Consider the following 27,946-nt stretch of genomic DNA (forward strand, 5'->3'; position numbering starts at 1 on the left):
CCATGTCCCTTCTTTACCATATTATTTATTTATAATAGCCCTTCTTTACCATATACCTTTTTTACCATGTCCCTTCTTGACCACCTCACTTCTTTACCATGTCTTCATTTACATATCTCTTCTTTACCATGACTTTTTTACCATATGCCTACTTTACAATGTTGCTTCCTTGCTGTGTTCCTTCTTTACCATGACCCTTTTGTACCAGGCCCCTTCTTTACTATGTCCCTGTTTACCATATCCCTTCCTCTTTGCTACATTCTTTCCTTACCATGTCTCTTCTTTGCCATGTCTCATTTCTACCGGGCCCCCTATTTACCATATCCATTATTTACCATGCTCCTTTTCTACCAGGCCGCTTACTTTCCATGTCTCTTTTTTAAACACATTTAAACCCTTTTTTAAACCCTTTTTTAAACACAATAGGGCCCCCTATTTACCATATCCCTTTACCATGTCCCTTTTCTACCAGGCCCCCGCTTTACCAAATCCTTTCTTTATCTTCTTTATCTATTCTTTACCAAATCCTTACTTTACAATGTCCCTTCTTTACCATGTTCTTTTTTTTTACAATGTTCCCGCATAAGCTAATGTCTACTAATCAGTCATTTTAATCACCTCAAATCCCAGTGTTATAATGATGAAAACTGCAGAATCTGCATTCTTTTATCTCTGCTAATACGAAGACAAGGTTTTCCAAGAAAAGACCCTACTCAATGCACTGCAGTTAAAGACAGGAGTGCAGCACAGGGCACTGTGCTTAAGGCCCGATACTGCAGAATACTTCAACATCTGTATTACATGGTGTAATGCTGTGATGCAGTGCCATTCATTCTGAATAGTGCCTCCTTGTCCCTTTTCTACCAGGCCCCTTATTTAAAACATCTCTTGTCTCTTTACTAATTTCTTTTTCTACAAGACATCTTCTTTAACGTCCCTTTTTTGCCACACCCTTCTTTACAGTGTGCCTTTTTTTATTATATCTCCCCTTTACGTTGTCCCTTTTTTACTATATCTCTTCTTTACCAATCTGAATAGCACCCTAACGTATTGTGCTACAACACAGAACAAGCTCTATAGTGAGTTTCAGTGCACTGGTGAATTTGGCAGCAAAATGAATGCATGTCCATGTGTATGAACTGCAGTAGAACATGTGTATAATTTGGCTCTAAGTATTTTTATATTGTAAAGTTGGTTAAAGTGATATGGGATGTTCCATAGAAGCCAGACGGACAGATATTTTCTTTATGTACTGTGTAAAAAGATTCCACTTACACCTCTAATTGACTCTCATTGGTTTGTTGCTAGTTAGAGCTTTGATCTAGGGCTCTATATCCTGGCATTCTTCCATTTACTGCTCTGTCTTCCTGTCATTACCTTCATTATTCTGATTTCTATGGTCTTTTTGCCCTTCAAAAGATGTCTGTGCTTACAGTGAAAATAGCATTGCGTGTGATAATGACACCAGTTCCTTCCCTGTAGGCATCTTACACCTGTTCATTATTTTAAACTGATTGCTTACTCATTTCTATAATGTGCTTGTATATAGTACCTCTGAGAGGCAGATGAGTTCTCTAATTCCTTTGTTAGCCATAATCAATCAACTAAAGGTGGAAAGGAAAATTAAAACAAGAAAAAGAAGTATATGAAATATACTTTATAGGCTCAAGTATTACTTAGATGTAACTATATATCAATACATTTTTCCTGGGTCTCGACTGTGCCAATTAGAGTTTATGCAATCTAAATTGGCCAAATACTATACTAAATTAATTTGCACCTTCACATGTTATCTTAGTGTCATATTCTGCTTTCTATATGCACTAAAAAACCTTTATGCTTTATGTATACAGCTATAAATTCACCTGTGTTTATTACATTAGGAAGCATGTTTTGTTTGTAGTAAGTGAATATTACTGTAATTCTATAGTATCTAAATAAAACATATAATTGTATTTGTTTTAGCAGAAAGGCCTTGTAATACAGCCTGGGATGTCTCGTGCTGGAAAGGCATTCGTTTGTTGTGACTTACAGCACATAACAATATTTAGAAAGCTGTAACATAAGCTTTCCAGGCAGTCAGATGTGTATCTGAGATCAGTGTATTTCAAACAGTGAGTAAGTATCTGATGCAGCTTCTCTCTATAGATATGTCTGCTGTCTCATCTGGAGCTCCCAATAACACAATATACAAATTAGGGTGAGCCTTTCCAACATGAGCTTACTCCTAATGCCCCAAAACACCTGCAACATTTTAGTGGGTGTCTTACAAATAGCTTATTTTTGGGGTAGGGTGGTAGATTATCTTTATTCACATGGTAAGAAATATTTTGATCCTTGGGGGTGGGTTAGAGGGGTGTGGGGGGAGAAATATAGATTACACAAAAAATGGCTTTATTCCTAAAACTATAAAACAAATAATATAAATTTAACAATTTCATTTTGTAAATAATTAAATGTAAATACTCATTGTCCGCAATCATAACCTTCCCATTGAAATGGCAGAGCAGGGAAGGGAAATGTTATTTAACAGAGAGGGGCCCCAGTGCCAGAACAAAGGGGATTTAGTTGGCCTGGTAATAAATTGTAAAGAGCAGGTGGAAGAAAACCTAAAGTGCAAGCTTGCCTTTGTGTTACCAGTATTCTGCATACATATTCCCACACCTTGAATTAATCTCTATGTGTTGTAGTGACGCAAACTGGATAAAAGTGATTTGCTTTTGATTTTTACTGTTGTGCATACAAAACAATTACTAAAAGAATTCTAGAAATGGCTTTAGGTGGCTTGATCACATAAAAGATGCCATGAAACCAGAAACAGTACAGGAAACAATTAAGTGAACTGAAACTGTTCACTTTACAAAATGTTCACCTTGTATAAATATATTTGTGGTCTATGTAGAAAATATAGTGCAGTCAGTCATTTTAAAGTAACTGTAAATGACACAAGGGTTCCCTTTTTCTGGATCTATCTGCATGCAGTTTTTACCATATTGGACTGTTGTTTTTGCAAGCAGGTTATACACCTAGGTACAAATTCAATAAATGATTTAATTTTCACCCAGACTGGAATTTCTGTATTTAATGTATATTTCTCTATATTTGGTTTTACATTTATTCTATTTTTTGTGAGTTATATATACATTTCAGATTCTTTCATATATATTCCTAAAGCTTCCATACATTGCAGATGGTTTGATGTATCCTTAAGGTGAACCTGGTGTTTTCTAAATAAACAAATAAACATTAACTTGTAACATGAAATGACACTAAACAAACATTACAAAATGTAAAATGGATTGTTTTCTTGTTTGTTCTATGAAGAACCTGAGAAGAATTCTCCAGGGTTGTTTGCTCACATTTCCAGCATGGAATATGGAGGTACCAGCATTGCAGTCATTGCATCATTCTACACCGGTAATGGTGTCACCAGTACGGTCTGCTGTAACCAAAAATGTAGCACTTCCCATAATCAAGAACATTGGACATCTGTAACAACATGAGGGAGTTAGGGAAAACAAAGTGGGGTGGGTATTACAGGATTTGGGAATTAGCAGTTATCAACATAAATTAGCTACTATAATGACTCAACCTATTACAATAAAATATTAGCTGTACAGTAAATTCTTTTTAGTTGCTTTTACATTTCTTTGTTAAGAAATAGAACTTTTCAGTGACAAATGCCAGTACTTAATGTGCATTATTAAAACCACAAGCATTATTAAATAGGGTAATGGTAACATTATGTGCCCAACCACAGAGCAGCATGCTGGGAGCATTACCAAACCATGCCCCTTGGTAGAATACTGCAAGACTGAACAGCTCTGATTCTGCATGGGTATGTGGTGGTGTTGGCATCCTTCACTGTGGCTCCAGACAGTAACTATAGTGTTTTAAGATGTTACAAATTCCCTGCAATTCAGTAAGAGCAAAGTCTACAGCTTGATACAGCTTCAATAAACTTAATTCCAATTTTACATATCATTTAAGTTTTTATGTGATTTTAAAGCTGAAGCCCAGCCACCAGCCACAGGACTACTGTGGAGAGACCATTGCTCTTTTCAGTGGCGGCCCCACTCTGAAGTTTACTGTTTTTTCTGCTAGAATATGATGGCAATATACATACCAAAGTGGCAATGGCATCTGTAAGGATTTGGGAAATGTAAGATATGCAGTTGTATTTCAGTTATGCTGTATTGTAGGGATTTCTCTATTGGTTTGTGCTCAGGGACTTCTTATGATGTGTTATCTGCCTCAACCTTTTGGGAGATGCAGAGTCAGATATGCACCATAGGCTGGCCTTGTGTATTTGTTAACTAGAAAATCTCCAGTAGACTATTTATCAGTGGGTTAAACTAACCAAACAACAACCTATCCAGGCTTCTGGAAATGTTTCCTTTGACAGCATGCTGTTATTGGAGTCTGAGTCCTGGGCTGGAGCCTGATGTTTATCTTTGATATAGTTGTTATTGGTAGTATTATTGTTAATAAACTATTATTACTGTATTATATTTTATTGAATGTTACTGAAAACACCACCTAAACCTTCATTAGTTTGAAGTCTCACTCAAGTTGACAAGTCCAAAAGGGACTGACATATCACTAACAACAATGGAGACACCATATGTACCCCCAATGTTCTGATGCTACAGTCACTACCTGGTACAGTGAAAACACAGGATCCCAGGTTTAATGGGCACTACATCTGTCTGTTGCCACTGGAAATGTCTAGACTCCATGCAGGAACCGTCAGCATGACGTATTACTATTCAGTATGTCATCCCTACCTGTTCCTGCAAAGAAAAGTTTTGAAGAGATATCCAAGGACTGAACTGTACAAATACTATGCCTGGGGCAATGTTCATCATTTGGAGGTCCCATATAAAATCTATAAGGGCCAGTTTGGTGTAGGCATTACCAGAGAGGTTCTACAATGGACCTTTGCTCCCACCTTGTGATGACTTAAGTTTACCTCACAGGTACACTGTATTTTTGAAGCCCAAAAAGGGTAGTAACTGGATGACTCATTGACCAGCTTTCTTGCTGGGATTCTGGGTTAGATCCTTGGCCCGGGCGCTATCCATCTCAGTCTGTTCTCCGTGTTTGAAGGAGTTTTATCCCACAAAAAACATACCTAATGGTTAAATGACTTGCCCCCAAAATTGTCCTTGGACTATGATAGGGGAAATAAATTGTGAGGAATAGTTACTAAGCATGATTATGGGTTCAAAAAAAAGCAAAGTTTTGTCTATGCTATATCACTACATGATTATAATATTCTAGGAGTATCAAGCAACAGAACTGCGCAACTGTTACTATTTTACTGAACCCAGATTTACTGCATTTATACACCTTGGGGTGAAGATTTATTCAACTACTACACAATTTTATTATCTTTTTGTCATTATCGTCTTATGTGTAAAGTGAATTGCTCTAAATTCACATATAATTATATTTATATTTAATTTGATATGCATTAATCTATTGACTATTTATAGGTCTCTGAAGCTGATAAATTGCAGGTAAGTACTTACATAGACTTCCTCTTTTTCCTTCTTTAAGGCTCCATTATAAGTGAACTAAATGTATTTAAACACTTCCTGAAACCATTTAGAGCAAATTTTTCTGTTGTAAGTATTATTAGTTTTCCAACAGTCGCCTGTACCTTTCAGATGTAAAATATTGTTTCCGTAGCAGCACAGAGAATATTATACGATTAATATACCCAGCGGTGCTCGTGGGCTGATGTTATAAATAGCCATGCACAGTACTGTAATTCTCTAGCCTAGCTTTTATTATCCTATGATTGGACACCTATGACACCCCGGTGACGCCACTAAGGGGAAATTCATAGGGTCTGAACTCCTAAAATATGCACCTCACTACCTTCAAATCCCCAATGTCCCAGGAACTGCATTAAGGCCATTAATAATTGTTAAATGGTGCTCATACATATTTAATCAGCAGCAAGTTCAGAAATATTGAAGGAATATCCCCACATCAAAGTATATTTAAATAATGGCCACAGGAAAAGCAAAAAGCAAACCTAAAATCAATCACCTAGACGTAGAAACATACAAGCAGTCAGTTTGTTAAATGAAAGGATGTGATATATAACTTCATAATGATTATGGGATTGAACCAGACTCATATGATTAAAGAATATGAATTATGGCAGGTTGCTTCAGGCTAATTTCAGATATATATATTAAAAAATGGGTTTATGCCATAAAAGGATTTTACAATAGACAATGTATTTAGTTTCGGTTTGTTTTTTCTAAAGCAGAATCTGATTGAATAGATGTTTCACTCAACCTAATATGGTCCCCATGTTATTCACCACTACTGTAAAGGAATATTATGATTGGGTGCTTGGAGGTAACAGAATTCTAAGACACTTGTGCTCTCATTAGTTTAGTGCTTTACAGTATTTAGGGTGTGATAGGACTTTGTGCCATATACAGGTAAATTAAATACTACAAACTTGTAGTCAAATTAACATTTGCTAACATTGTCCTTAGGTACCCATCTACGGCTCTACAGAAGGTGCTCAGTACTGAACATTCTTTCAAGCTGGACCTTTTGGTCTATGAACCAAAGAAAGGAGGCTCCTGAACATCAGCTGATGACAACATAGATCTGAGAATTCTTGACCACACTAAATAGGTTTTTTGGATAGGGCTATCTTTGATTTTGACCTTTAGAGTAGCCTTTCTCTACTTTTGTATACTCGAGGAGCACTTAAATAGTTTTCAGGTCTCGGAAACCCCTGCTAAAACCAACTGAATTGGAGGTTGATGGGGAAAACAGCGTCATATACTGGTGGCCAGTGTAAAGAATAACCAACTTACAGTGGTAGTAGGAATACCATATGTATGCATAATTAAAAATATCATAGAAATGATGTACTTTGCTCTAGTAGTGTTGAACTAATAGTAAGAGCTATGCAGCATCATTAAATGGGAGGCCAATGAGCTGTAGTTCAAGAACAACCTATGGAATGACCATGGGTATCCATGATCTCTGGTAGAGAATGGCTAATCTAGAGAGAGTGGAGTAGCAGTACCATTTTTACAGACTAAGTAACAGCTCATGTAAAATGTATGTGTCAAAACACACCTTACAAGTAGAACTTCAGTTGAAAGGAGATGAAAATGTAATAAATTTAGTCAGTATTTGCATTGAATATTCATAGTAAATTGAGCAGAGCATGTCAGGACATACTACACATTGTGATTGTCAGTGCATGTGGTGTGATACAGAAAGGACAATGTCACCTGGAACAGAGTTCTGTCTCTGTTACCTACAATGAAATCATTGTGTACTATGATTTGCTGCTATCATCCAGTCATCATTACAGAAGTAGTAATCTGGCATCACATGTTAGATAATATTGCCATATTAATATATAGACTGTATATAGCCTGATTTTGGCACTGGGGCACCAGGTATTGTTCTTTATGAGATGTGCATCCTAATGCTGATGATGCTGCAGCTGGATCACACAGGGTATAGTAGATGGGGACATAGGACTGTGATCAGAATACTAAAGCTGCAGACATAACATACAATACATGCAGCAACAGTGATTCCTGCCAAAGACTGCCCTGTGAGGAGTTCTGCAATCAATATTCCCCAGGTACAGCCCACATACAGAGAAGCAATCTCCAGGAGAAGGCAGACTGCAGGTACCCTCTGTATGATGCACACCTGGAATCCCTATATAATGACCCGATGATGGGTAATATATGTGCAGACATGGAGCCTATCGCCGAGCACCCTGGCACATTCACCTGTGGGAATATTATTGTGATCATGCTGAGCTGATGAATGAGAGCTGCCATTGCTGTGATGGAGGCTGGCTTGGCTTTGATGTGTCAGGCTGCCGTACAAGCCCAGCATTGATACAATGTACAAGTCGTCTGAGCCCAAGGTGACCGAGGAAGGAGGATTGCAGGGGATGTGACGGTGTGTGGCTGCCGCAGGATGGTGCATTGGCTGCCCGGGGGCTGGGTGCTGATGGCAGCCCTGCTGCTTCCCCCTGTGCCCGGCTCGCAGGCTGGCTGGAGCTGCGGGGACCTGCTGTGTGGAGACAAGGAGGGCTGCTGTGTGTTCGGTAACGTCAGTCACACGGAGATTAAATGCTGCAAGCTGCCGTTCCACACTTTCCTGGACAACGTGGGCTGGTTTGTCAGGAAGCTGTCCGGGCTGCTCATCCTGCTGGTGCTCTTTGCTATCGGTTACTTCCTGCAGCGAATGATCTGCCCCAGCCCCCGCCGCTACACCCGGCCACAACCGCGGGGACACAACGGGCCGGGGCTGCTGAACGAGACCAGCTCGCAGGATTCGCTCATAGACCGGCACCTCTCCGAGCACGAACTGCGGGTCATCTCCTCCCCGCTCTTCCTGCAGCTGCCCAGCTATGAGGAGGTGAAGTATTTACCCACCTATGAGGAGTCCATGAGGCCAAACCAGGTCATCCTTCCGGTGTCACAAATCCCCTCATCCCAGGACACGGCACCGGGGACATTGCCTCCTTATTCCCACTGACTGCCTGTATGCATTGCCACATCCCTGCCATGGCAACCTGTCGCTGCAACGTCCATCCATGCCTCCCTCAGATTCACCTCTATTATTCACCCATGCTGCAGGTTAAAGCCTCCATTACAGGTCCCTTTCACTCAACATTGGTCTGTAGTTGGAGGCATTGCAGCCAGAAGTGGCCATGTTACTGGGACACGTGAGCAGAAAGGCCATGGTAGTAGCTCATTTTACACTCCTCTCTATAATTGACATACCTCTAGCCTCCAGACTGCAGTCTTACTGTAGGGTATTCTTGGCAGCTAATGGATCATCCCAGCTGTGCAACGCTCTCCATATTACCTGTCTTGTCCATTTTGGAATGCTCCCCTCATTGTCCCCCTGCATCCACCTATTTTGGGGAATTTGCACTCTCCTATAGTGACTGTAGACATTCCTAAAAGGGATCGGATCCTTGCTTGGTGACATAGGAACTTCTATTGAAAAGAAAGAAAAAAAGTTGTGGATTTGCTGCTGTAATTGTGTTTTTGATTTATTCCCATGCAAGACTCAGCATTCTCTGGCAGTAGAAAGACTCCTTCCATCCTTTACAGGATAATCAATAAACTCCTAGATATGAATTTGCTAGAAACTCCTGGAGTGGGACAGAGTTCTGGAAACGGACGCAGTGAATTAACCTCCCTTCACGTTACATCTTGTTATCTATTAGTTATATCGCAAGTGCCTGAGATCTATGTTATTCTGTCTGACGTACGCTTTAATCACTTTGCTCTCCTCCAGGCAATAAGGCACTCTGGAAACTTCAACCACATAGTCAGGTACTTAGGATGCGTTTACTACCATACCAATCTGCCGGGGATGCTATGATGGTAAACTCTCCGGTGCCTTTATCTGAAGTTTTGTACTTCGATAGAAAATAATGAAAAACGAGCATACAAGCCATAGACTTCTGTCCGGTGCCTAAGTGCTGTGATAAACCGGACATCTCTATAGATCTATAGAATGGTGCGGGAGGGAATTTCAGCTCTGGAGGTCTGATGACCATTGCACTAGATCATTCAGACTAGCCCTTGCATAGAGAAGCAGAGGATAATGTGGGTTCTAATTGCCAGAAAGACATAGGAACAGACTGGATGATATGTAATATTCACAGCATGGTGATTGCTTTGCTTTCTGCTTACACAGTCAAGCCAATTGAAGATTTTTTTTTTTTTGGTTTGACCCGACATAGTAGAAATCAAATTATATATTAATTTGAAAATAATGTAGTTCTAAGAGTATTTGTGTGGATCAGAAATATTAGAATTCTGCAGTAATCAGTGTGAGATGACGGCTTTATGGGGGACACCACACATCCCCCGTTGTATTAGTAAATGTGAAATCATTCACTGGATATTCTCTAGAATCTGGTTTATTCTAGCCCATGCAGATAATGACATAACCTAGAAAGATTTGGTTATGTGAGGTCGGCAAATGTGTGGTGATAATGGAGCCAAGCTCAAGTATTAGTACAATTAATGATTTATCTTTTCAGAACCTTAAAGTTTAAGTGCAATCAGGACTGATGAATGTAACCTTGGCTAATAATAAATATGGCTAACGTTGCTACGATCAGTATTTCCTATTGAAGAATGGGAAATCTAAGTCTTGGGTGGACAGCAGTGAATGTGACTTGATAAGATGAATGTGTTCTGAATTAAGTGCTATACATTCTTCTAAAAGATGACAATTACCATAAAAGATGAGAGAATGTGCTGCTTTATAAATATGCCCCTGTTATATAATGCAGGGGTGCTCTCCATGAAAATAGTTTTTTGGATCTCTTGATAGAATGAAACTTGGGAACGGTATCTCTGGGGTTCCCGGGTCTTATATGTGTTGCCGTCCAACAGTATCAAGTAAGAAGTTAGGGTTCTAACTTTAATAACAAGTGAACCCTTGTTTAAGATCTTTCTATATAGCAGCACACAGGGTTCTCCCATCTCCTTCTATTACCTTGGCTTCTTCATTCCTATAAAATTAATATTAGTTATTAATATTATTACACAGTATTTATAAAAGGGTATAAGATGGGCCTCTGGGCTTATTACCAAATCAGAGAAAAGATAGGGCCAAGGAAAAGGACTTCATCTTCCTTAGATCTGACTACAGCAAGTGAATATGTTTGGTTCATTGGGGCTGTTTGCAGACTATTTAATAAATAAGCCCATTTGTCAGTGAAGAATAAATTACAGAATACGGATCAGATTGTATTTTAGGAATAGAAGACGGGTGTTGGGGCAGTTTGGCAGAATCCCCCGTGTTCCTATGAGAGGGGTATGGAGGATTGTATTGCTCCTGTACAATAATCAGCACTGCTTCTTCAGTGGAGTATTAAGAAGAATAAATATTGTAGCTTGTTCAGCCAAAATATTATGTTTGCTTCTGGCAGATTGACAGCCATAAACATAGATGGGTTTTGCTTATTACCTCTTTTATTCATAACAAAGAAGTGAATTGAGATAACAGCGCATTGACCTCTCACTGCCTTCTTTAGCACTTTTTGGTTTTGCTCAGGCTTTTCAAATGGGAGAACCATTTGAAATACATTTATGTACATTTATATCAATATGATTTATTCTTCAGATAGATCTTTTTATTTCTTCAATGTCAGATCTGATTGAATGAGTTGGATTTGACGAGTGCTGATCCCTGAGATTGTTAGGCAGCTATTTTATCTGTATTTATGTGAGTCTGGTCTTTAAGTATGGGTGCCCCAAATGGGTTCCTATTTTTCTATGTCAACCCTAAGTATGGTGAAAGATTTTAAGACACAGAGACAGCTAATGGTGCTATTGTTGTTATTGGGATGGTTATAGAGCAATTTATTTTTTATAAAAGTAGATGTCATCTACCAATGTGGGGCAGCCATTTGGCGGAACTAAACTATAAACAGCTATCCTTTAGTAGTCAGATATTGGGGAATTATCAGACTGCATGAATGAACTCCCATCACCCTCCTTTTACATTGACACATTCACATCCTTCAAATGTCATTCCTTTTTTCAAAGGAACAGTATTAAATCAAGAGAACAAATCCTATGTAGCCAATTGATTAGCTATAGGCAAATGTGAATTACATGTTGCAGTAAATAAAGCATGACTAATAAAGCAGCTGAAATCCTTATCTATCTGGTGGCAATTTAGGTGATCTGAGCCGAAACAGCTTGGCAAGTAAAGATGATTGGCTGACTTTGCCTAATTCCCTTTCCCTAAGATCACATGACCACTTGCTGGATGATGGTCACACTAAATAAGCCACCATAAGAACATAAAGCAGAAGTTTCTGCAGGAAAGGTATTTCAGTTATTCTGCTACAAAATTATTAACATACACAGTATAAAAATTTACATTTGCCAGTATGCCTTCCTAAAACCTAGACTCAAGGCAAAAAAAGCTAAAACACAGAGGAAAAACTTACACAGGAGCTAGTAACTAAAGGATTTTTATTTTTGTCTACCCTGCTCTGAGATTTACACAGGAGAAAACCTGATTTAAATAACACTTGCAGGTTTTCTCATCTGAAAAGTCTTCTCCAATTTCCACCCGTTTGCTTGGCTGTACAGGGGTCTGCACACATCACATTGTCACATTAGATTAGTCCGTACACTGCTTGCACCTAAATAAATATATTCATTGATATATATATATATAGAAAGAGAGCCTTATTAATTGGTGTATGTTATATCTGCCTGGTATGTCCAGCTTTTGGTTGCACATGAGGTTGGTATTATTCTAACACATATTTGTAAAACATGTTTTCATCTGACATTCTCATCCATTGGACAATTCATATCCAGGAAGCGTCAGCAGATTGTGTGCAGATCTTATTAAATCACCCAAGATAAATAAAATCTAATCTGAAATTTTCCTTCTGACGAAGAACCCAAACCTATGTTCTGACCTGGGATGGACTGAGCATTGGTTTATTCCACCAAATGGCATTTGCAACTTTGTATTGGTTATTGGAGTTTTTCTATCAGTGTGCTGCAGCTAAGGTCCCAACCTTCAGCACTGAGCTATCAGTACCACTGTGAAAACTGCAGCATGACTGTATTGGAATCTTGACCTGTTTTATGCCTCATAAGCATTGTTGACATCTGCTTAAAGCCCAACCAATTCTTAAGTTCACATTAGTTAAATACATTCCATGTGTATTAAAAAGGTGTTTAAAGCTTTACAGGTTGTTTTATTCTTTTCTCTGGAAAACAGCCTCAAGAGGACAAGAAAAGTATGTCGCCTGCCAGTATGTTGGATGGTGTGGAAACAGAGATCTCTCTGTAGAGATCTGGCACCCCTCCAAGATAACAAATCTAGACCTATCCAATTGGCAAGCAGCTTGAGCTTTGCTAATATGATTACTCCAGCTCTTACTTAGTAGGGTGTTTGTCAGACCACTGTAGAGAGACTACTGCTTCCACACAGAGAGCAAGGGTCCTTCTCTGCAGCATTCTGGCATGGGTTGTTTTCTAGTCCACATGTGGCTGTTTTCATAAACAACAAAAGTAATAATCAATGCACCTGGAATGTATGTATCTGGTTTAAGATGAATGTTACCTTTAAGTCTCAGTAAATAATGACTTATGTTTATGGATGCTTTTAGTTAGTAGCTCACCTTTAATAACTGACATCTGTAATTGTTTCAAGCCTTAGTGATGTCACACGTTCCTATAGAATGGACTGGCCCGGTCTTGGCCTGGCCCATAAAATGGATTCCTTTCATTTGTACTGGATACGAGATAATTTATACTAATGAATGTAGACATATGAAAGCAGAAACCTGAATATGTACTTGATTTTAATGCTAGCTAATATGCCCTGTATTTTCCTTGTTTGGGTTGATTGAAAAGATTGTACTGAAAACATGCAATATAAGAGAAGAAAATAAAATATTTTTTAGAATTTGATGTTTTTTTTTCAGACAATATCCAATAAGAATTACCATTTAAAGCAGTACATTTTGTAATATTTCTGTTATGAAATGGGGGATAATTGAAGATGAGCAGCTTACACGCCTTCACATGGTACCATACATGTAGAATTCCTTGCCTACAATCCAAGGCCTTTGGGAGGTATTTGAGCCTAGGTTTAAGACCAGGCTTATGTATTGTTTGCTGGAAAGAAATGAAAGTATGTGTTTGTACAGAGAGGGGTATCTGTAGATGGAGTTCTGATTGGGATTTTAATGCAGCAAAGGTGCCGTGATGTCCGTCCAAATTAGGCTTTATAAATTGGGGACATTTATATATAAAGCAGAGAATATGGCTTTTACAACACAATAAGTAGTGCAGTGTTAACCCAGAAATGTTTTTATGCCGGGTGGTAAGAAATGTAGGTGGGTGGCAGCCCCTGTATTGTGACCTAACTCTTCAGTAACTACCCAAAAACAGCCGTGTGGTCCCTGGAAAATGATGGGTGGAGCGCCCTGCTAAAAGGGGCTGGGGAGAACACTGTAGTGATGAAGCAATCCCAGATTCACTTGTAGTAAATGTTTAGTGACAAATTGATATTATGCCCATTAAAAAGGAGGTATATAAAACAGGCAGATCTAGCAAACCAGTCAAAAGTTATTATTATTATTACTATTATTAATATTAATAATAAACAGGATTTATATAGCGCCAACACATTACGCAGCGCTGTACATTAAATAGTTATACCTTGTCAGTATTCGCTGTCTGCTTTCTATGATCAGAATGTATGTGCATTAGCCAATACCTTTAAAACAATCAGAAATGCCAATACCTATATTTGTACGTCTGTCTACCACCCATAATGCTATTATGTGGTTAAAAAATGAAATGGCAAGAATATAATGAAGAAACAAATGGCAGAGATGGTAAGAAATAATACAATATGCTGTAACATTTATGTCATTGCCAGATTTGATACATTGATAGGATTACATAGGTTTACTGATCCTGTATAAATACTTTCATGAACAGTGTCAGGATTCATCAAAACATTTGACTGAATGTGCTTATAGGTCACAGATCTGCAGGATATGAAAGTGAATCCACAATAATGTACTTTAAATTATAGGGGACAGTTGAAAAGCATTTACAATATCTGCATACATTCACAGATGTAACAATAATATCATCAGATATTCTATCCCTTCTGTTGGGAAGGCAGACAGATATTGATCCGGAAAGACCAATTACCTGCAGATTAGATTTAAAAAATGACCTAATATTTTAGAAAATTAGTGACTGCTATAAATATTCAAATACCAGTTAGTCAATGATTTCCTTATCACGATTAGCAAGTTTTGCAAAGCTTTGCAGTTTTCACATGAATAATGTTGTGTGTCTAGCAAACACTCTAAACCCCAATTTGACAAATACGCTAATTCTTGAAAAGACTGGCGCTGAATTCAGTAATGATTTTGTAGGCAATTCCATATGAAGACCGATTTGCAGATTGCTTAAACTAGAAAATTGCAGCCAAGAATAGCAAACTAGAGTCCTTCGGAAAATTTTTGAGTCAGTTTTGCTTCTTTGTTGGTCAGCCAGTTCATTCTGCAGGACACAGAACCAACCAGATTGTTCATCTCAGTTTAGTTTTCCAAGCATGAAATTATGGACTGCAGAGATATATACTGGTTAATGTGTCTCCGTGTATGTGCATACATTTGTGGCATCTAACAAGCATTCTTAGAATGATACCCACCATTTATCTTATGTACAGCGAAGCAAGAGAGATTTCTATTGCCTAGATTTGGTAAAGTGCCCTGTTAAAGAAAAGATTAGAAATAAATGACGTAAAAAAAAAAAAAAAAAAAAAAGCTTACAAAAGCTTGTGCTGACTTTTAAATTGCAGGTGCTAGGTAAATTCTCCTTGGGAAAAAAAAAAGAAAAAAAAAAATTTTTGGAATGGGTATTAAAACAAGACCTATGACATGCACACAGCAGAACAGAAAATGTAGAATTTCACCAGATGCAGCATAGAGAATAAACATACCCAGAAGGTAAGGTTGACATGTGGATCGACAAAGGATTAAGCAGCCAGTGTGAGTAGAATGAGCATTGGTACGGTCAGTTATAACACCAGAAAATATTTAGGATGATGATTTAATATCTAGTTAGATAACTGCTGTTGCCTTTAGAGGTTGACGCTCAGTGATCCTTTGTTCCTTTTTTCTGGGGCCAGATTAAGGGAGCATCTTTGGTGTATCCTGTGGCATGTAGGAGGGGGATAATAAGAATAATATCGCCTGATGAAGCAGACTATTTTTCCATGAAACACGTAGAGAAAAAAAAACATCTAGGGTTCTCGCCTCATTTGTCATGAAAATTGAAACATACATAGAAACATAGAAATATTAAATAGTAATCCTTTATGATATTGTTTTTAACTAAAAAGTTTAATATACTTCAATATGTTGAATGTGACTTTGGCTGCCTTAAAAGTCCCATATATTTTTATTTTGAAAAAATTCAGGGATGTGGTAGATTAATACATATTTACCAGATAGGAAGAATATTTTTCTGTTTGTATTGCTAGAGAATAAACAATTTACAGTCTTACTAGAGCAGGTTCAGACCTGCAGTGGGGGCAAGCGACACCTTACAGCTCCTGATGGCTGGCATCTCCGCAGCACTGTTTCTTTAAGGCTTGACAGCCGGTGACAGTAAGCGGTATTGGAACACCCACTGCTGCCCCATAAGTTTTCTATTGGGCTGCTGCAGTTAGACCCTACACAAGTCAGCAGTTCACTGGCATGAGGATGTGGTAACCACACTGCAACCTTACTACCAGTCTGAACTTAGCTTTAATGTATTAACCCCCCCTAGCAGTAATCCCGAGTGTGACTCGGGGTGTATTTTCTATGCAAAAAGTTGGGTAATCCCAAGTCACACTCGGGGTCGCTAAAAAACAATAAAAACCCCACTTACCTTGTTTCTCCGTCCTCCAGCGGCATCCTCCTTCTTCGATCTTCTCCTGGCGTGTCCAGAGACGTTCTCTGGGGTTTCCTGGTGATGTCATGCAGTGTCGTCCGGGAGGCGTGGCAGGAAAGTCAAATAATTTTGTATTGGATTCAATACAAAATAACTTTATTGAGTCCAATATAAAGAAATCTTTATATTATATAAATAATATACTACTGTACAGTTTTATTACATGTTTCACAATTTTTTTATGTTTTTTTATTTGAAGTTTATGAATTTATATTATTTATATTTTTAATTTATTAAATATTGGACATATTTTGGTGAGTTATGCCTAGAAATTATAAGTCTACAATTTAAAATAAATTTCCATAAAAAAAAAGTAACGCTGACATTTCTCAAGCTGACACATTCACCAGATCATGATGACAAAATTACAGATAAAATGGAACAAGATGGAGAGTGAATTGGTGCAAATAGTGAATGAAAACAGAACTAATAGGCAGGTAGGTTATATACTCTATATGCAGTTTAAGGTTTCACTTAAATGTATGACATACTCTATATATTTGTCCCATCAGTTATCACAATAGTATATTGGATCTAATTACAAAATTCAATTTGTTCATGTCTAGTGAAGAAATAAATATGTTTTGAAGGCTTGCATTTTCTTCACTGCTGCTGAACATTGTAAACCTAGAAAAGGGCAATGACTGCATGGACAATCAAGTGTCACACAACTGTTTTTTTTTTTTTTTTTAGTCCTATGAAAGCAGAAGAGATGATCTGTCAGGAACTTATGAAAACACCCATCATTAGATGTTTGGCAATGGTTTGGGGTATAATGCATTGGGCATGAGACATGGTCTGGATTGGCTTTAGTTAGCAACAATATTGATCATCTTCAGTTCTGTAAGAGAGAAAGATGATGCCTGCACTTTAATTCAGCAGCCACCATATAGGAAATAGATAAAAGTGACACAGTGAATAATTCCAAGGCCAGGGAAGAAGGATTGTCTGGCTCCAGTGAGACCTGTCACTTTGTTAGGATTATTCTTGGTTTTCATCATCAGCAGCAGAGACGCAAAAAGCCTCCCAATGTAGGGGGCAACTTATTGTTGTATTTTATTACATATGTATTACATAGTTCAGACATTAATATTATTTTTAATATTAATAAACAGGATTTTTATAGCGCAAACATATTCTGCAGCGCTGTACTTTAAATAAGGGTTGCAAATGACAGAGGAATACAGACAGTGACACAAGATGAGGAGAGGACCCTGTCCAGAAGCATTTACAATCCAGGAACGGTCTGCATTCTTTACTATGTGTTGTACATGAAATAATCCTGACCCCTGCACACTTTAATTAAGGTATTCTGGTTACAAATACTTTACCATGTATTAGGAATACATATAATAAGTTCAGGTTCTATGTAAATTTTCCCCTTTAGCTCACTGTCTGCAGTCTGGCCATGCTATTTGCTGCCAGAATCCCTCTTGTCAGTGTGCCCCAGGGCGTCCCCTTTGCCTTTGGCAATCTTGACAATTTCCTTAGTTTGGAATGTGATTGGCAAAACCAATAAACTATTACTGCCAGTCAGTGAAACAATGTTTAAAAATAAACCACATAAGTAAAACTCAGTTTAAGCATTTGTAAAACATTAAGCAAATTCAAAATGATTCACTTAAAAAGCTTGATCATTTTTCTTAAATTGATCCTGTCACCAAAGAATTAAATTCATTTTATCATATTTTCTGCATTTTATTTTCCGGTCTCCCATGTACATGGGTGTTATTTGGATGCAATATCAGCAAAAAATGTATGCAGGGAAGTGAAGGGAAGAGGAGCTAGACCAGCACAGATAGCAAACAAACACTAACAGAAGAGGAGAGTACTATGATATGACAGAAAGGAGGAGGAACTGTGTCTGTATGGGGGAATTGACTGTTTCTGAAGAGGCTGAAAGATGTTCAGAGACAGATACATGTTCAAAGACAAATAAATAAAACAATTGTTAATGGAAAAGGGAAATGCTTCAAATGAAAATTTACAAGGCAAAGTTAAAGCTGATCACAAGTTCTTTTTAAGTACTTTTTGTCTAGGTTACAGTTTTATGTGTATAACACCTATGAATAGTACACATGTGTATCATTGTAATAAAATCCTATATAATAATAGAATGTTATGTTTTCCACTTTTATTGGTTTTTAATATTCTTATATATAGGTAATATAGGATATACCAATCAACATCTCTATTAAAAGGTATTTTAAATCTGGCACCAAAACATAAAAATATACCCAAAATGTACCAGTTTTACATTCTCTAATAATATCATTCATCTAAGTGATAGGAGAACATTTATGCATTTATCCCTTTTCAAACAAAACTTATGATTGGGTCTGACCTTTCCTAGTCATAATTGGCCAAATGCCCTTGGAATCTAGGAATAGTCCTAGATCTAAGAATTGTACTTTGTTAATCACTGTAATATGTGTATTTCTCTGCATATTGGATGATACACTTAGTGCTGAACATTTGCTGATCTCCATTTAAAGCTGCTGGTTACCCACTAAACTGTATCAAATACACAGCCAGCTCAGTCAGAGAGACATCTGAAATCTCTATCAGCTATAATAGCAACAGATACAAGACTGCTTTAGGGATTTAATTTATTCTTGTTATAAGTTATATAAAAACATGAATCAAAATCTGTTGGAAACTTATTTTGATTGAATATGGAATGTTTTGTGTTTGAGTAGATTCTCCTACACTTCCTGGGGCGCTATGAAACATAGGGTAGTCTCCTCACTGCTGAATTATGTGTGGAGCCTAAATCCACCCCACCCACAGGTGTCAGGCATTCAACAGAATCTACCCCACCTTGAAAGTCAGAATACTTAATATTTTAGAAAATGAAGTAATGTGTCAGTTTAGCAAACGAGGAGTAAAGGCAGTTACAGATATTTTTTTAAGTGTAGAAAAGAGTTCAGCTTTAACCAGTACTCACCTTCTACATGACGCGCTGTGAAACATGTTACGTTTTCAAATAATTTTCCTTCTAGGTTTTCAGAATGAATGCTAACAGCCTATATTGGGACCTAGTGAGTATAATATCATTTTCTCATTGTAAATGAACCATTTGTTCCTGCCTGTACTGTGCCCCAAGGCTTAGACTCTTTAATAAACAATTGTGTACAAAGCCTGCTACCATACATCCTGTTCACTTCTATTTATAAGCAGCTGGAAAAGAAATCAGCGTTTTGGAATATAACCTGCTAGGTGTAATGAAACGGTTTCATTTACTTTTTTGCACCAACCATACAATAAATTATATATTTCTTCCTATTTCAAAATATTATTTCCACCTGCAAGTCAAGTTTTAGCCAAGAGGTACCAGCTAGATGACCCACAATGGGAATTTTAGTTCCCAACAGCTGGTTGATTAGGTTTGGGGAGCTCGATTTACATTTCTAACAAATAGATTTTAAAGAGATTTAGGTACAATAGCAGTTTGAATATAAATGTAAAATTGCATGGAAAACCATCAGAGGACACATTAACCCTGGGATATCAATGAGTCTGAAACAATACTACGCTCTAGGGCCCAATGAAGTACAGCTGACCACAGCATTTTCCTTCTGAAAATCTGTGGTTCTATCTGCATTCATGTGAGTCATTGATAAAACCTATAATCAAATAAAAGATTTCCAGTGGCCCAAAAGTATCATTTCAGATGTTTTTTCTAAGCTCCTTGCTAAGCATTTTAACTCTTGGTGTGGCACATAAAGGTCTTGTATACCATAATACCTTTCGTATAAAACCTGACTGTCCATCTTATGAAAATACATAATACTGCCATATTCAATGGTGTACTGGTTTCCCTTCTAAATATGACAACAGTTAAGAGAATTATTCAACTTTTTGGCTGCTAATTTTTTTCAAATTAAATTTAGATCCCAATACTACTAATGGAGAACAGCAGGTAAGTACACCAAGTCATAAATATACCAAATACGTAGCTATATAAACATTGTGTATTATGGTTCTACCCAGTCTTCTGTTTTTGGCTGATTAACATCTAACAGGCACAATAAAAGGTAGCTATAGGCACAATGAACAGATAGATATGAGGACATAATAAAGTGATGTGAGGGAAAGAAATGTTGTTTCTATATAACGTATTATATGATCACACAGTTGGTAAGACAGGGAAGAAGTTACCCAAGGGCCCTCTTTATTCTTTGTAGACTTATCTTCTTGTCTATTTCTTGTAAATTCAAATCTGACATTTAGGTCCCACAATTCACTATTTCAACAGTATGTATTCAACTAATATGTACCAGGTAAAGGGAGGAGAAGTGTAATTATATTGCTTTCAAGACCTCAAAAAACAAATGTAAGTGGAAAATCTGCATGTGGTTTATTAAAAAAGACCCAAGATACAGCTAATTCTTATTGTAGATAATCAATTAGATAACTAATATTAATATATATTACTTATGTGTTTCTTGGAGCACATTTCTTTTCTGTTCTGTTTGCTTTGCCTGAAAACTGCCTATATTAAGTAATTGCACATCACACCTGACTAGCATTTGTCTTTACTGAACAATAGAGAACATCCTCATTCTGTGTCTATCAGCTAAAGGAATCTTTCACCACAGTGAAAAGTGTATCTGCTTAAAGACTTCATGAATTTACCTTTCTGAAGGACCATTTCTTTTAAAGCCACTCCTTTACTTATCCAGCCACTGCAAGCATTCCCCAGTTGGGTACTATTTGTGGCATGACATCCCACTTTACCAGTCATCTGCTGTCTTTTTCTTCTGTAAGCTTTTAGGTCCTGTATTGACATACTAGTCCTTAGATATGGTGAACCTGGAAGATTCTACACTAGTGAATAGATCCCTTTGGAAATGATACATGTAGAAATTGCTTGTAACACACTAGGTAGGAAGATTTGGTGTCAAAAAGGACCACTAAACATGAAGGGGACCTGAAGTAAAAGCTAAAGCCAAGTCTCATTAGGTATTATATTAGGTTTTAGAAACAGAACTGAAGATGTTTACAATATAATATTATTTTCAAGTATTCGGCTTACTTTCTGTAATCCCCATCCATTGTTTATATCTTATACTTTTTTTTTACTGTAAAGAGTCAGGATTTATGAGCAGAAGAGTTCCAGGGGTATGGGTATGGTATTATGCCTTTTGATGAAATCACAGCAGTGGAGTAATTAACTAAATGTACAAATATGCACTTATTGGGACTACTAATAAAAGGATTTTATTTCACCCTTGTATGCAGAACTTGACAGTTTGAAGTGGAACTAAACTCACTTTAACAAAAAGGTCACTTGAAGGTTTTTAATAAATAAGACCCCTGCTCCTAGTGTTTTTGTGTGTACAGTACACAGCAAATGCATCCCACAGTGTACAGTCCTGCTCCATTTTGAGTATGCCAAGAATAGCGTTAGATGCAGGAGACAGTGTAACTCCTGTGTGTATCTTCAGAGCCAAAGGAAATGGCAGCGGTGACAGCAACGGGGAATGCAGTGGTAACATTATATTGAACCTGTCATCACTGGGGGACAGTAAAGGAGGTGGTACCATATCCTGTGAATACTTGCAAATTATGGCAAAAGCATACCTCCACCAATGAGTTTACTTCTGCTTTATGCAAGGCCGTATAAAACCACCTGTAAAAAGCTTTAAATAAGCTGTAATAGGATTTAACAGTGTAACATCTGGTTTAAATATATTTTTTATTTGTAATGTATAAAATTATCTTAAGTCAAAAATATACATAGTCATAAATACGATCTACGGTTTGCATATTGTTACAAAATAATTTATATTTATACAAGTAAAAAGAGAGACAAGATCAAAAACACAAACAAAAACTAACATGTTTCCTTGAAGTATATACATCAAGCAGTTATGCTGCATACTCTCATTATATTGTAATATGTAATTTGCTTATAACAAACTTTTATATAACATGACATCCAGAAAACATTTGGACCAATTTAAGACTTGAGTAGCCTTAAAAGTCTTTAGATGAGGTTGCAGTAGGGTTGTGGCACTAGTCCTGGAAGCGTCATGTTGCTCCTGACTATGCAGTTTCTTTCCTCCTCTAAAGAAATAACTGCACTGCCAACACAAGTCAACGCATGTAAAACTATTGACCTGTAGTGTGGTTTGCAGCTCCTGGGTGCATAGCAGCAGTTTGCTGGGAGCGGCTAAGTATGAAAAGTGCCCTAATCATCCTGAAATGTCAAAAATTATAAAACGTTAGTTATACAAGACCTAGTAAATTATTTGTTGAGATGTGGCTGTTCAGCACATGTATATACTGTATAAATATTACAATGAGCTACATGTGGTTAGTAATATACATTAATCATAAGGGAACCTGTTACCAGGGACCAAAACAGGAGAAGATGCTAAATTAAGGCTCTTTAGGGCCCCTTCAAATGTGACTATTCTGGTATGTTTGGTTTGAGCACATGTGTTGCATTAAGGCCATTTTTTTTGAAAGGGCTGCCAAAACACATAAACACGTACGCACTCTTTTTTTTCCTATGAAGCACGCCACAATGCATGGTTAGGTGATACTAAGGCAAAGCACCTGAGTTGCAGTGCACAGTGTGTTGGAGTGCTGTTAAAAATAAATGGCATTAGGCATAGGTGAGATGATGTCCTTTTGTTTTTTTACTATCTGTGGAAAATATACTAGTGTAGGAATCCACTTCTCATTAACTTAAGAAACGTAATTGGCACTCCCTGTTTGGGATATGTCAATAGATAGATATATGCACTGCAGCCCACATCATCCCTGGTAATGGTCCTACCCTGTAATCATATATGTGGTGTGCTACTGCACAGTTGTCAGCTCTTCTGCAGGTGCTGCGGGTACTTTTGTCTTTATACCTACTATAAAGATGAAAATATACCCAGAGCATGCACAGTAGTACACTGGTTATTTGTTTAGCAGAACTTGAGCCATGGATGCAGCAGGCCCTTTTATGTATATCTAGCTAACAGTGCGTCCTAGAAAGGGAATGCCATGCAACATGGCCCTTGCAGAGCTGGGTCTCAGGTTCGAAGCTCAGCCAGGACAATATCTGCATGGAGTTTGCAGGTTCTCCCCATGTTTGCGCGTGTTTTCTCTGGGTACTTCCGTTTCCTCCCACATCCCATGCAGTTAGGTTATCTGGCTTCCCCCTAAAATAGACTGTGTTAAGACATAAGACTTTGGAAGGAGCATTGGATTTTAAGCTCCTTTGAGGGACAGCTAGTGACATTACTATGAACTTTGTAAAGTGTTGCGTAATGTCGGCGCTGTAAAAATACTGTGTAGTAGTAGTAGTAGTTAACCACAGGTTGGAGGGCAATAGATACCTGTACTTTGTAAGTACAATTATTCTTTGAATGTATTATTTTGATGAATGCTCTGTGGTCACTACAGGGAACAGAGGTCTGCTGTAACTTTTGATTGTCATAAAAAAACCCAGTTAGATTGGTTGTTGAAAACAGCTATACAATGGTTCACTTGATAAGCTGTTAAAGTTTTTGTAAAGTTACATGGAAACACTGCTTCTGGTTAGAGGCCCAGCAGAAATTCGTTCTCTCTCTTTTGCAAGTTCAATCTCAATTTTAGCTTTGATTTTGTCCCAGTTTACTTCAACCTGCAAAATAGTACAAAAGAGAAAAAAGTTTTTTAGATGAATTACAAACAAGCAGCAAAAATACTTAATCTGCAAAAAAAGTATATCCATTTTCACAATGCTTTGGAGGGAGGTGGGCTACCACATACAAAATACAAAGACAATGTGATTCAATTAATTCAGAACCTGACATCAAATAAACCAGAACGGTGAAAGGGAGCAGATGAAAGGAAATTAGTTCTATGGCACCAAATATAAACATTAGGGCTTCAAATATATACTGTCATTTTTTTTACAAGCAACCTGTGCTATCATCTTTCTAGCCAGCCCTAGAAAGCAGAACTTTCGCCAAACAGCTAATACAGAGTGTCTATCTCCCCTTTTAAATGACATGTTATTCAGTTCAGTATTATATAAATCACATCTAACAACAGGGTATTACCACTATTCTTTAAAATAAATTCTGAAATCAACTGCCATTATGAAGATGATGTGCTCCACAGAACATTGTCCACACACTTTCTACCCTGCTTACTTTGCGTAAAGTGCTAAGACAATATACTGTAATGTTCAACATTTGGTATTTTAAAGTGGAGGAAGTAAAAGACCCCTATGGGTGCCTTATATCGACAAGGGACCTTGAAAGAGAAACACTGGTCTAGATTTTATGTGATATATTTTACACAAGTAACCCCTCAATTAATAAAGATCAGTGTTAATGAGAAGTGTGGATGCGCTACAATTAAATTAGAACAAAGGTCTTAAAAACCAGTCAGATACTTGGATAATGACATAAAGGTTTCAAATCTGACTGTCTGGGCGTTTTAGGATTCTACACTCAATACAGATCATCTTTGGTTGATCGCACCCAGACATAAAGGGCCTGATTTAATAAAGCTCTCCAAGGCTGGAGAAGATACACTTTCATCAATGAACCTGGATGATCCAATGGATCTGGTCCAGGATTGAAAACATTTGCTAACAAATAGAAAATGACTTTTAAGAAATCTATTCCAGGTTTGCTGGATCATCAGCGACACTGATGAACGTGTATGTTCTTCAGCATTGGAGACATTAATAAATCATGCCCAAAGAGTCAATTTATAGTCAATTCTATGAAAAAATCAAATTGACAGCTTGATCAGACCTGTGTATGTCCACATTAAAGTAAATTGTACAAATATTTTAGTATGGTAAATGGAAAGAATACATTTCTGTTTAAAATATGGAGCTAGACTAAGCTTTAATAATTAAATTTGCAACTGTAGCGCTGGAAATTGAGGTTTGTTTCTGCACAGGTAATTATCTACGCTCTTTGATTTTGTCATTTATGAATTCTCTACTACGTTGTAATTTGGAAGCAGGAAGAGTGCTGTCCCAGCAAAGTGTGTGAGGAGTTTGAGGCCCAGGGACAAGAGGGAGTATTTCAGGAAAGTCAATAGTTAGCAGATCTTTATAGCATTCTGCACAGTGAACTAAACATACATCAAAGAGATAACCTTTCCATTACTGCAGAACTCTGCAGCGGAATGGAGAGTTTATTAAAGATGGAAGATTAGAGCTGTATAAATGTGAGAAGTGGAGCAGAAAACGATATGACTCTGAAGGGTGTAGAGAGACAATCAGAATGTGACTTGATCAGTACAGGTGATGATAGGTTACTCAGATAAAAGCCCAGGGTGGAGTGATCACAGTAATTGAGACATTACTTAATACACTTACCTAGAAAGATGTGTAAACTAAGGTGAAGGGGGGAATAGTACATTACAGTATTTATTGTTCTATTCTGCTCATCATACTTTCAATGATGCTGTTCATCACTATGATTGTAGTAGTAAGTTGTGGTAAGTGGAAAGAAATTTATACAGAACTTGTATTTGTCAGAAAATGTGTGATTCTGTATAATCACTTCAGTGATATACATACCCTTGCCATAATGCATAATCCTCCCAGTAACACACTTCTTTGTCTGAGGGTGACAACACTTAGTGTACTGTATTTATGAAGGAGGGGAGTTGTTACCTTAACGTGACAATCTTTTTTTAGGTAATGGTCATTTTTGAAAATTGGGTAAACCAAAAAAAATGTATTTGTGTAATCTATTGTATAAAAATAAGGCCATTTGTATGGAGAACAGCTTGTCCATCCCGTTATAAATAGGTCTCCTCATAATATTTTAAGTGAAAAACAGTGCATATATGACTAATGGTACCACAATATTTGACAATGACACTCAAATATTCAGGAAGTCTGCTGTACTGTGATTTTTATGGATTCTTCTTGGGTATCTGTGGTCAATGAAGCAATGATCACTTTACAGAGATCTTTTTTTTAAGAAGAGTCTGCAAGCCATACAGTAATATATATATAATAAAATGAATCTACTTACTCCCTCTGCATACTGCAGAAAGCTCTTGTTGGTTTCTTTTTTACTAAAGTCCTCCAGATATTTCTGTCGGTACGCTAACACAGTGTCAACATGTGTTTTGTGTTTCACTGCTAGCTCCAAAGCCCTAATAAAATAATAGAATAAAGAAAACATGTTATATCTTCTTGCCATGCTACATTTCCTAGCTAAAATTTTTTAAACCTGAACTCCAGACTAAAACAAATATTGTCTTGAGTCCTATGAATATTTTATTCAAGATTTTTGCAGTAATCCAATATAAAAAGACTCCTCTTTGTGCAGGAGTTTTCTGTAATAAAGACCAGCTATGGCTATGGCTATTTTCTGCAGGCAGCCTATTGGGGACAGCATTGCTGGATCCCTCCTACACCCCAGTTAGCTATGTTAAAAGGTAATATCTGAGTTTACACATGCATTTGCTACATAAAAAAGGAGATCCTTTGTGTATGATAGTAAATATATTTAAATTATTGTATTCGTTCCTGAAGTTCAGCCTTAATATGAAGAAAAAATGTAACATCTAAAACTCTGTGTGCAGATTATTTAAAATAAATAGTTGTTTTACCAGTTACATCTAGACTACTATATAGTATACATAAATATTGTAGAATAGTTGAAGCTTCACAAACGAAATGGTCCTGCATTGGTAAATAAAAAAAATTACCTTCTTCATCCCAATAAATTCCCAACTTTTCTGAATGGCATGACACCATTTGTACACTAATGCTGAAATGACCTGCAGAGCCCAGAATTCACATCTTCCCTCTACACCAATCTATGATCCCTTTTCCTGTCAGCACTTGGAATCTTAGAAGCACATTGAGCATCAATACTTGGCAACAAATATGCCAATTCTGTCACACTGGTACTCCCTTCCACTGCGTGTTGCAAAATACGTCCTGGGATACTTTCCTTTTTGCTTTTAGGGATACTGTTTTTTTGGGTCCCCTACTCTCTCCAACATCATGTGTGATATCACTATTCTACCCGCTTACCTCCCTAAACTAACCCTCCTGCAACTCTCCTGCTCTAATCTTTTATCTTCTTCTTTCTACTTGACTCTTTTTATTCTCTTAGCATTATTATTATAATAATATTATACTTCTGTTACTATTACAAGACATCCTTTCTCAGCTTCTCCACTGACATCAGCCTTTCCATTTCATCAGTTCCTGTTTTCATTCTACACACTAAATAATAATGATCCTGCAGCTTCTACATGTAAATTTACAGTTGTGCTAATTCTGTGGTCTTTACACCAATGCTCAATATTCATTTGTGTTTTAGTAATTTGAACTATGTACGCTTACCTTTCCTTTGTGCAGTGTTAAAAAAAAATGTATTTCTAAAAAGAAAAACAATACCTGAGCGTAGCAAAAATTTTTGCAGATA

At 37.2% G+C, this 27,946-nt stretch overlaps 2 protein-coding genes across 2 annotated transcripts in view; one reads left to right on the plus strand and one right to left on the minus strand.

Moving 5' to 3' along the window:
- Window positions 1-7,459: 7,459 nt before the first annotated feature.
- On the plus strand, window positions 7,460-13,455 carry C4H3orf80 (chromosome 4 C3orf80 homolog). The gene has a single exon (XM_072408044.1). The coding sequence runs from the start codon at window positions 7,987-7,989 to the stop codon at window positions 8,548-8,550; it is 564 nt and encodes a 187-aa protein (XP_072264145.1). The 5' UTR covers window positions 7,460-7,986; the 3' UTR covers window positions 8,551-13,455.
- Window positions 13,456-22,225: 8,770 nt separating this feature from the next.
- IFT80 (intraflagellar transport 80) overlaps window positions 22,226-27,946 on the minus strand; it is a 61,593-nt gene continuing 55,872 nt past the window's right edge. The window contains exons 17-18 of the mRNA XM_072408045.1: window positions 26,537-26,660; window positions 22,226-24,168 (exon numbers count right to left, since the gene is read on the minus strand). Coding sequence (XP_072264146.1) covers window positions 24,061-24,168; window positions 26,537-26,660 — 232 coding nt within the window. The 3' untranslated portion in view covers window positions 22,226-24,060. The remainder of the gene's footprint in view (window positions 24,169-26,536; window positions 26,661-27,946) is intronic.

This window comes from Pyxicephalus adspersus, chromosome 4, assembly GCF_032062135.1.
Source record: "Pyxicephalus adspersus chromosome 4, UCB_Pads_2.0, whole genome shotgun sequence".
NCBI classification, from domain to species: Eukaryota; Metazoa; Chordata; class Amphibia; order Anura; family Pyxicephalidae; genus Pyxicephalus; species Pyxicephalus adspersus.

Bases quoted from the DNA above. Each gene is read 5' to 3' on its own strand.
- C4H3orf80 (XM_072408044.1), top strand. From the start codon at position 7,987: ATGGTGCATTGGCTGCCCGGGGGCTGGGTGCTGATGGCAGCCCTGCTG.